Raw genomic sequence first — 11,280 nt, forward strand, 5'->3', positions numbered from 1 at the left:
GTAAATATTATTTGTGAAAAAACTCATAAACAGATGTGCAAAAATGATCTACGCACTTATTTGCGGCCATCTCATATACTTTCAAATACTTGTCTGATGTATCATAGGCTATACTGCATCCTAAATACCTAAAAGCAGCCACACATTTATTTATGTATAGTACTAAAGCCCATTCTACCTCTAGCATCTGTTTTTTGTTGGAAATACATGTATCGCACCTCTAAAACCTATTAAGACTGAAACGAAGCTCAAATGTTACATCATTATGAAGACAATATCGCCAAAATAATAACGTACCAAGAGTTCATGTGTGGCTTGCCGATATCAATTGACAACCATTCTTATATTACTAACATTCGTACAATCTTCATTGACAACCGTTTTTATATTACTAACATTCGTATAATCTTCATCCAATTTGTTTTGCACAACATTAAAGAATTTTGCGATAAACTCCTTATCATCATCTGAATCATAATTTACAAAAAAATCCATTCCACATTAAATTTTTGCATAACATTTGAATTTTTTTTATAAAAAATAATAGTTTCACATTAAATGGAGGAGATGGCTTCTTGTTAGTCTTCTTCATTCATTGTCTACACCACATATCACCACGACCACGACAATTTATGAACGATCGGGATGGTGTTCACCATCGTGGTCGTTGCCACCTGGACCATGAAGGGCCGTTGAAGGTACCCAAAAAGGCCTAAGGTAATGGGACACTTGGGCAACATTCCCTTCGGTCCCTAGCATCCATCCTAAGCCATTTTTTTTGTCTACTTCCCACTTGTGACCGTCCGCCTTTATAACTGTGTAGCTTTAGTTTAAGGCTAATGTTTGGGAAAACCTTATAAAAACCAACATATTTTCATCAAAGTTTAAAAAAAACCACTATATTATGTATTTGTACGTTAAAACTCTTATATTTTTTAAAATATATCATTTAAGGCATCGAGCTCGGTATATCCTCGATAGCCGAAAATGCTAGGTAATCGATTCTCTACATTTTGATTGTTACAATTTATTCGATTAAAAAATTTTAAAAAAATATGAGGGTTTAAATGCACTAAAAAATAATATAATAGTTTTTTTTAATCATTTCATAAAATATATTAGGTTTTCTAAGGTCAGAAGACCTTAAATAAGAATTTCCGAAAATGTAGGAGTTTTAATGCACTAAAATATAATATAGTGGTTTTTTTCTGAGAAAAATCTCCAAAAAAACCAACGTATTTTCATCAAATGCTTAAAAAAACAACTATATTATTTTTTAGTGCACTAAAACCCTTATATTTTCGGAAATTCTTATTTAAGGTATTCTGACCTCAAAAAAACCTAATATATTTTTATGAAATGATTCAAAAAACCATTATATTATTTTTTTTAGTGCGTTTAAACTTTCATATTTTTTTAAAATTTTTTAATCTAATGAATCGTAACAATCAAAACGTTAAGAATCGATTACCTAGCATTTTTGGCTATCTAGGATATACCGAGCTTGATGCCTTAAATGATTAAAAATAATACAATAAGTTTAAAACAAAATTATAAAAATAATAATTTTTTAAAATATCCTTACGACATTGTATTTTATTTTAGTAAAAAGGCCTTTTGACCATGACATTTTACCGACTATTTATCTTGTTAAAATGGTATTTTTGAGTTTTTGGCTTTGACTTTTTTTAGGTAGATGGTGCTGTATTCGAATATTAGGAACTTTTCCAACAATAACATAAAACAATGGTAAACCATCACTAAAATGGATTAACAATGATCATTTGGTAATGAAAATTAAAAAAAGAAAATAAAATAAAAAATTATGCTATCAAGAATTCAAGATGATGAAAAATGAAGAATAGTATAACTCCCTAAACAGGGCCGGCCCAACTACATGGGTAAGTTGGGCTTAGGCCCAGGGCCTCAAAAAAATGGGGGCATATTTTTTATCCAGCAAGTTATAATATATGTATATAATTTTAGCCCAAAAATTAAACCTAATTACTCCAATAGTCTAGCAAGTCAGCAATCATTGTTTTCTTCAATTGACTGTGAGTCTATGAGTTTTCTTCAATCATTGTTTCTTTTTTCTTAATATGATTAATTGAATATTGTGATTTGTTGTTTGAGTTGCAGATTTGGAAATTGGAATTTTCAATTGTTTTCAAATAGAAAACGAAGTGAACACAGTTTCTGAATTCTCTTTTCAGTTCTCATTTTGTGCTCTTCAACTTATTAGGGTAAGTTTTATATTTTTCTTCTAATGATTTTTTTTTATTTCTGTATGAACATCAACCACAGTTTCTGAATAATCTAAAGTTTTGTTTTTGTTTCTATGATGTGAATCAGGACTTGGGACTTGGGAGGCTGATTTTTGTTTATTTTGAAATCTTGAAAAGTATATATTTATTTCATTGTAGTGTTATTACTTATTAGTCAGTAGTTGTTGAAAATGGATTTGTATTTCTGATTGTATGTTTTAATTTTCAGATTATCGGCATCTTTAAAGTGGGAAATAAAAATGAAAACTTTGGCCAGGTTGTATCTTTCTTTGCTTAGCTTTTATAACTAGAATTATTGATTATTTTCTTTGCTTAGCTTTTTTCTTTGCTGATTTTTAAATATGTTTCCCCGAAAACAACCATCGGGTGCTCAAAATAGAAAACGAAAAACAAAAGAACAAGAAGAGGCTAATCAATTAAGAGGGTCTTTGAATAAATATTTTGTTAGAAATCAAAATTCCAATGATCCGGTTAATAATTTTAATGTTCCACCTAGTACTTCCAATGATTCGGTTGATATTTCCAATGATTTTGAAAAAAATGATTTTTTTGATAAAGATAAACCAAGTGATTTTAATATTTTTGATCCTAGAGTATGGGATGATTTAGATTCAAAAATGAAAGATTTACTAATAGAAAAAGGGCCAAATAGAGAAGTTGATACCAACACAATTTTTCCAAAAGATTCACTTGGTAGACATTTTTCATTTGATTTTTTCATTCGGAAATTAAGAAATGGTGATTCTTTTGATAGAAAATGGTTAGTGTATTCAAAAGAACTTGATAAAGTTTTTTGTTTTTGTTGTAAGTTGTTTAAAACTATTCGAACTAAAAGTAGTTTGGCAACCGAAGGAATTAAAGATTGGAAGCATCTTAGTGAAACATTAAAACAACATGAAAATAGTTCCGATCATATGGATAATTTAAGAACATGGAATGAAACGCGAATTAGGTTAAATAAAAATGAAACAATTGACAAAGAAATTCAAGAAATGATAAAAAAAGATACCGAACATTGGAAAGAAGTTATGGTTAGAATTATTTCTGTTGTAAAATGTTTAGCAAAAAATAACTTGGCTTTTCGTGGTACAAATGAAAAAATTTATGAAAACTCAAATGGAAATTTTTTAAGTGTAATTGAATCAATTGCGGAATGGGATCCAGTAATGAAAGAACATTTTCGAATGATTCAAGACAAAGAAACACATAATCATTATCTTAGTCATAAAATTCAAAATGAATTAATTGAAATGTTAGCATCCGAGGTAAAATGTGCAATTATAAAAAAAAATCAAAAGGGCAAAATATTTTTCTATAATTCTTGATTGCACTCCGGATGCTAGTCACCAAGAACAAATGACTTTGATTATAAGATGTGTAGATTTGGAAAGTGTTCCATTAAAAGTTGAAGAGTTTTTTTAGAGTTTTTAAATGTAGAAGATACATCCGGTCTTTAGTCTTTTCAATGTTTTACAAGATGCCCTAAAATCTCTTGATTTGGATATTAATTATGTTCGTGGTCAAGGATATGATAATGGGGCAAATATGAAAGGTAAACACCAAGGTGTTCAAAAACGATTGCTTGATATAAATAATAGAGCTTTTTATATGCCTTGTGGATGTCATAGTTTAAATTTGGTTTTGTGTGATATGGCAAATTCTTGCCAAAAGGCAAAAACTTTTTTTGGTACATGTCAAACGCTTTATAATGTTTTTTCCAATTCAACCAAAAGATGGAGTGTTTTACTTGAGTTTGTTGATGATCTAACACTTAAATCATTATCAGCTACTCGTTGGGAAAGTCATATTGAATGTGTTAAAGCAATAAAAACACAATTTTATCAAATAAGAAAAGCTTTAAAAAAACTATCTATAATAAGTGATAATGGACAAGTGTGTAGAGATGCTGATTCACTAGTAAATGGTGAATTTTCTAGTTTTGAATTTATTTTAAGTTTAGTTATATGGTATGATATTTTGTACAAAATTAATTTGGTAAGCAAAAAGTTACAATCCAAAGAAATGCTTCTTGATGTTGCTGTAAAAAATTTAGAAGGGTTAATTAATTATTTTGAAGAATATAGGGAAAGTGGGTTTGACTTTGCTATTAGTGAAGCAAAAGAAATAGCAAATAGTGTTAAAGTTAAACCCGAATTTCCTCAAAAACGCAATAAAAAAAGAAAACAACATTTTGATGAAATTCCAAATACCGAAAGAGAACACCAATCTTCTCAAGAAGCATTTAAAAGAGATTATTTTTTTATTCTTGTTGATATGGCTCTTGTTCAATTGAAAAGTAGATTTGAACAAATGCAATATTTTGAATCGATATTTGGTTTTTTGTTTGATGGTTCCAAATTAGTTTCTTTAGCTGATGATGAATTAAAGAAATGTTGTTTAAATCTTGAGTCCAATTTGAAAAATGGTGAAGATTATGATATTGATGGAGATGGTTTATTCATTGAGTTAAAACTTTTGCAGAAAATGTTGCCGGAGGAAGCATACAAAAGTCGAAGTCCTTGGACATCTATTCAAATAATGGAGTATGCAAGAAGAATGGATATGTTCCCTAATGTGTTGGTTGCATATAGGATATTATTGACGGTGCCGGTTACGGTTGCTTCCGCGGAAAGAAGTTTTTCAAAATTGAAGCTTTTGAAATCGTATCTCCGAAGTACCATGACTCAAGAAAGATTGAATGGATTAGCAATTTTAAGTATTGAAAGTGATTTTCTAAAAAATATTGATTATTGTAAAATAAGAGATGTTTTCGCTTCAAAAAATGCGCGAAGACATCGTTTTAGGTGATTTTTTGTATATTTTGGTTGTGTTATTTGTTTGATTATAAAAATTACTGCATTTTTTATATTAGAAATTACTACGTTTGTTTGATTATATGTTTTTGTTATTGTACGTTACACATATAAGGACATAATTTTTTTATCTCGCCCCGGGTAGTAAAAAACAATGGACCGGCCATGTCCCTAAATCATGATGCAATCGTATGACGCACTCCTATAAATAATACAGGGTACAAGTTGTAATATTAGCCGAGGCTATACTAGATAAGTGGGCGAGGCTAAGGGGGTGTTTGACTTAGCTTTTCACAGCCAAAAGTCCTTTTTGCAAACTAGTTTTAGAAGCTACTTTTGAAGTTTTTACATGTGGAAAAGGAACTTTTTGGAAAAATCAGGAAATCCTAATTTTTTGTAACTTTTTCAAAAATGACTTTTGGGTTTAAAAAACTAAGTCAAACACCCCCTAAATACAAATACAACAGAAATAAATAAGATGATGGTATGCTAACATTCATCCTTTAAACTGTCATAAAAGTAAAAGAAAAAGAAATTGATTTATCAGGTAATTATTTTTTTATTTTTTAATATTTGGGTGAGTTTTTTAGGGGTTGTAAATCGGGTCATCGTGTCGTGTTTTTGTCTGACACGACACGGCACGACAATGTTTTATGTAACACGAACACGACACGACACGATGACGTGTTTTTTTTAACTAACACAAAAACGAACCGATTAAAAAACGACAAACACGACACGGCACGACAAAAGACAACATAATAAAAAATAGTTTATTTAATTAATATTTAATTATACATAACAAAGAAAACACGAAAACACGACAAATAAATGCTAAATCGTGTAAATTTCGTGTTGAATTTTAAACACGAACATGACACGGCATGACATCGTGTTTTTTACACTTAACACGAACATGACACGAACACGAATTCGAATTTCAATTTCGTCCCAATTTAGTTTCGTGTCGTGTCAACAATTGTCACCCCTAATTTTTTTACATATCTAAATAACAGATTTTTTGAAAATGTTCACATATGATCATAATGACAGGTCGTAGCAAGTTACAACCGACCATATTGGTCATATGTAAACACTCTCAACAATATCGTTACCTAGATGTGTAAAAAAAAATTACCTAAATATGAACAAAATGAAAATATAATTATCCCGATAATTGAATTTTTCTTTCCAACTTATCATTTGGGAAGTGTGATTGTTTTTCAACATCCTTTCATTACTAACAACATTAGGAGATGTAATATTTAACTGTCTTTTCATTACCTACCAACGTTAGGAGATGTAATACTTTAATTATGCTTTTAAGTTATCAAAAAAAATTACCAACATATCTTGGGAGAAAATAAGAGAAGAAAGAAGACGGAAAGAGTTTGAAGAGTGATGTCTTCACTTTTCAATGAGAGGGAGAGGAGCTAGCAGCGATATGTGACCGAAGACTGATGAAGGGAAAACGCAGCCATAGGAGCACATATTGTTGGAGGTGGCAAACCGGGAGAGAAATTCACAGACATCGTCCGAAGCGATAAAATCCAAAATGGGAAAAATCATGAGAGTTCCTTTTTTTTTTTTTTTTTTTTTTTTTTTTTTAGATCTGTTTATATTTTCATTCAATTGTATATTAATTAAGAAAAAATAAATATTTTTTTTATTTTTGTTCCTACAAATTATAGTCCCAATTAAATAACCAATTAAATAATAACATGTGTTATTTTAGTATATTAAAATTTCATTAAATGAACATTAAATGTGACACATGTCATTATTTAATTGGATAGGATGATTTGTAGTAATAAAAAATAAAAGAATATTTAATTTCTCATTAATTAATTTGCTTTAATCATATTATGTTTATTTAAATGGGTCAAAATCGAGTAGCTTTTTTTTTTTTTTTTTTTCCTGATTTTGTATATGTATACACTAGTTGTGTAACTCGTATATTATACGGGTTGATTAAAACAAAATGTTATAAGGGATTAAACAATAAGTTTATTTGAATTTGAAAAAAAATGAAATTTACGGAAATAAAATATCTTTAATAATTATAATATTGATTTACACATTTAATACAATAAATACTTTATATATATAATAATAGAAGTATTAATTAATGGAATTATAATTTTTGATTAATAAAGAAATAAAAATCCACATAATGACATGTGGAATTTAAGTAATTTAAATATCTTACATAATGACATGTGGCAAGAATGTATTAGAAGATGACATGTGGCAAAATCATTTTTATTTATTAGAGAGGATAAAATAATCTTATCATTAATTTTGCTATATTTATTTATAACATTTTTAGGGAGCCTGAAGATCATTAAATTTCTTTTGTTGAGTATGCAAGTATTGTATTCAAGTGTATGCAATATTAGTATTTATAATCGTTATTTTTAAAAACTTTAACCCTTCTATAAAAAAAATAAAGATATGCAATTTCATACCGTTGCTAAGTTATAATTAAATCCATCCGGTGGCATTAAAGAGGTATCCCAAACTCATGGATTCCGTCTTTCGGTTTTGAGTCATTCGAAAGTTTAACTTGTTGAGAATTGAAAATTTTGTGTTGTTTATATAATAGATGTATAGAAGCTATATTTCGTTATGGCCGATGTGGGATAATTTTAATTTTTTTTTTAAAAACAAATTGCAAAACTAATAAACAAAATAAAATATACTTTTAAAATATAAAAAAACAAAATGAAAAACTAATAAACAAAGAAAAATATAAATGCCAACATTTTAAATAAAGACCTTAAAGTTAAAAGTTCATTACCACCTGGACATCTCAGTATTTGCGTTTAATTTTCACTAAGATCATAATATAATAGGTATATTTTGTATAAATCTATATAAAAAGAGTTACGGAACAAAAGAAAATAAATCTTTGAAAGAAGATTAGAACTTGCAACCTCCAAGAGACCCCTAACGCTTTAACAACCAACTATAACTTATATTGTTATCTCATTAAACACATTAATAACATTATATATATATATATATATATATAAACAAATTTTTTCTAAACCAATTATAATACTGGAGTTTTTTTTTAAAGACATTAGGATACCCGAGATCTATTGTGGATCCTCCTCTAAATCCGCTGATAGTCGCGGGAACCTTTGTCGCACCACCACACACCAACTCACCTCACCGCACACATCCGCCGCAGCAGTACTCCGTCCCGCTACAAAGGTCAAAAATTATGTTTGAATAAGCAGGCTGAAAGTTGATTCCCTTTTTTTCACTTTCAGCCCTAGACTTGTATAAGTCATATTTTACCCTTAAATCAAAAATAAAATCCCATCAAAACAATAAGTATTAGGGCATTTATGCACAAGGACGCGATTTGTGATCTTGTAGAACCAGCAAAGATAAGAAATCCAAAATGAAAGATCGTGAATTTACTAGAGCATATGATGTAATGATTCGTGGATCATGTTGCCTTTCTTTCCTAAAAGAGAGATCAGCAGTATCATGTGGTACTATATAAGTACTTATAATTCTGTACACGATGTCAAAAGATCATTATATATGCAACAAACACCGGATTACTTATAAACCACCATTATTTGAGGTTGGGGAGGAAGAAATACCCAAAAAAAAAAAAAAAAAAAAAACTAGGAAAAGGCGCACATACAAGAAAACACATCCAAAAACGGCCTCATCGAACCTCATACACATACGATCTACAAACACTATACTATTCTAACCCCATTGCCATATTGTAAGCAAAGCTGTTCGTCTTCATCCTTATCTTCGATCCCATCTTCTCCACCACCGATTCAGTCGAACGACCACCACCCTCCTCCTCCTGCGACCCGTCACCACCACCCTCGCCCTCCGGAATCTCCTCGTCTCCACCACCTGGGGATGCAGAAGCCGCCGGCAAGATGGTAGTTTCCTTCTGAGCATCAGCAATCTCCTTTAGCCTCTCTTCGCTCATCCCAAAAGCAGTTGCAAACTCCGGCCCCATCATGGTTTGCAAAAGAGAACCTTGACCCACCAAGAACTGTGGCCTGTTGTTTCTTGCCGACGTTGAAAATCCAAAGAACACAAACGGGTTCGATCGTGAAGCTACTTGACAAAAAGGAAAGTATCGTGGAATCCAAAACACATCACCTTCGTTCACTTCAGCATTCATGGCTAATGTCCCATTTGGAAACACCACTTGAATGTTTCCAGTTCCACTTAACACTACCCCATACTCTATTGCTGTTGGATTAATGTGAGGTGCCATCATCGATCCCTGTGGATTGAATTCATATGATCATATTTTACGTTGATTTGGAATTCAAAAACGAAAACGAGAGGTGAGATGTTAGTTTATATATACCGCAGTGAGATTGACAAGATAGACTCCGAAGTCGGATTTCTTAAGTGGTTCATAGTCGTTTTCGTTGACCTCAATGCTCCATCCGTAGTCGTTTTTGAAATCAGGTTTCCGATCATAGATATTGTATGAATCCAGCGACTTGCTGTCACCTTTCTTCCTGTTCACTCCAAACATGGAATTTACAAAATCAGTCAACGACCATGTCGTCTTCTCTCCTTCGTCGTTTTTCACACGTACTTGAACGATTCTCTTCATCTGTGCTTGCTTCTCGTGCTTTCCTTGATCCAAGAATCTCTTCCATAAGCTTGGTTCTTTTTCAGACTCGCTGTCGGGTTTCAAGTACACAATCGCTCCTTTTTGTCGACTTGAAAGCAACTCACCGACTGTATTATACGAAACCTATCAAGCAAGAAATCAAGAACGATCGTAAAGTTAGCTTATTCCAAGTATTACACAAAGCAATCTGATGGATACTCACATTAAGTGCTGTCGATAGAGTTTGGATATCGAATCCGGCAAGCACTGAAGATGGGTTTGCTCCTCCTCCGATGTAAAACGACTGCAACATAATACAGTGATGATGGCAGATATGATGCAATAGATCGAAATCAGAAATTCATTCAAATTTGGGTACCTCAAAAGCACTCCAATCCGAGCTCTCGGAGGTGTCGATGCTAGTGATGATATGGAGTCTTTGACCCTCTGCAGTGTTTACGATATAGAATGCTGAACCAGCTTGGACTCTGTACAAATCTCCAGATTTCAGATCTTTTTCAATGAAATCGTCTTGATAGATCGACCCGATTCTGGCCTCGCCTGCAAATTAAACATCGTTTTTGTGCTTATCAGAATTGGGAAATTAACGAGTACCGAGTTGGGTTTGTAGTGGAAGATAATTATATGAACCTAATTCGACGAAGATGATCAGGCTGGAATCAAGATACTGTGGGATGAACATGCTGTTTGGTTCCATTGTTATGAACCCAATATGCATCGGACTTTCTGTGAGTTTTCCACCGACACCCTTCACCACTCTCATTCCACCGGCGTCGGTTGCCACCACTCGCTTTGCGTCCTGCAGTATAAACCTCCTCGAGTCCATTCGTCCCCTCCTACTACCTCCACCGCCACCAGCACCACCACGACCAGCTTCTTCCTCCGGCGGCATCTCCCTACTCCCACCACCACCACGACCACGTTGAGACTCCGGTGGCACCTCTTTTCTCCCCCTTCTTGTCTCCTCCCCAGCATCACCCTCCCACCGACTTCTACCTTGTCCATAGACTCCGATCACCAGTGCATTTGACACCACAACCGCTAGCAGTAAAAACACCCATAGTTTCGATGAACTTTTTCCCATTGTTGAACTTTGTTTCGGTGGTTTGAGTTAGAATACGAGAGTAGTTTAAGTAGAACTGATGCGGAGATTGTGCGGTGGGCACGTGTCAGCCATGCAAATGTTTTAGGAGATGGGTGGCATTTGATTAGTATACACACACCATCAACCTAATCACATGGTCTTTACTCGTGAATACACTAGCACACTTGGCGCTAACTTCATGTACAAAAACCATGACTATTTTGTGTACCATTTTAGTAGTCATATTCGAGACTAAAATAATCTTTTTATAGATTGGTGTTAAGTCGTGACGATTTTGTCTCTGATCTTTGATGAGAGAATTAACTACGAATCAAGATAATCGGATAACTCAGGGCTAACTATTTCTTCGTGATTGGTATTATATAATATTGCACGGAGTGGTTCGGCGGATTGCTCGGCAAATCCGAGGTGGCCTCAATCGGCAAATACCGTGCCACCACC

The 11,280-nt window shown here is 32.5% G+C and overlaps 2 protein-coding genes across 2 annotated transcripts; one reads left to right on the plus strand and one right to left on the minus strand.

Annotated features, from left to right (window-relative positions):
• Nucleotides 1-2,626: 2,626 nt before the first annotated feature.
• LOC111877470 (uncharacterized) lies at nt 2,627-5,093 on the plus strand. The gene is made up of 2 exons (XM_052764935.1): nt 2,627-3,550; nt 3,723-5,093. The coding sequence occupies exons 1-2, from the start codon at nt 2,627-2,629 to the stop codon at nt 5,091-5,093; spliced, it is 2,295 nt and encodes a 764-aa protein (XP_052620895.1).
• A 3,544-nt stretch (nt 5,094-8,637) lies between these two features.
• Nucleotides 8,638-10,848, minus strand: LOC111877517 (vicilin-like seed storage protein At2g28490). The gene is made up of 5 exons (XM_023874042.3): nt 10,365-10,848; nt 10,093-10,274; nt 9,937-10,017; nt 9,459-9,857; nt 8,638-9,371 (listed from the first exon to the last, which is right to left on the minus strand). Exons 1-5 carry the CDS (start codon nt 10,816-10,818, stop codon nt 8,826-8,828), a joined length of 1,662 nt encoding a protein of 553 aa, XP_023729810.1. The 5' UTR covers nt 10,819-10,848; the 3' UTR covers nt 8,638-8,825.
• Nucleotides 10,849-11,280: the final 432 nt, after the last annotated feature.

This window comes from Lactuca sativa, chromosome 6 (genome assembly GCF_002870075.4).
Source record: "Lactuca sativa cultivar Salinas chromosome 6, Lsat_Salinas_v11, whole genome shotgun sequence".
NCBI classification, from domain to species: Eukaryota; Viridiplantae; Streptophyta; class Magnoliopsida; order Asterales; family Asteraceae; genus Lactuca; species Lactuca sativa.

Bases quoted from the DNA above. Each gene is read 5' to 3' on its own strand.
- LOC111877470 (XM_052764935.1), top strand. From the start codon at position 2,627: ATGTTTCCCCGAAAACAACCATCGGGTGCTCAAAATAGAAAACGAAAA. The intron at 3,551-3,722 runs GTAAAATGTGCA...TTTTAAATGTAG, and splicing joins TTGAAATGTTAGCATCCGAG to AAGATACATCCGGTCTTTAG.
- LOC111877517 (XM_023874042.3), bottom strand. From the start codon at position 10,818: ATGGGAAAAAGTTCATCGAAACTATGGGTGTTTTTACTGCTAGCGGTT. The intron at 10,018-10,092 runs GTACCCAAATTT...ATTATGTTGCAG, and splicing joins CGGATTGGAGTGCTTTTGAG to TCGTTTTACATCGGAGGAGG. The intron at 9,372-9,458 runs GTATATATAAAC...TTCAATCCACAG, and splicing joins ATCTTGTCAATCTCACTGCG to GGATCGATGATGGCACCTCA.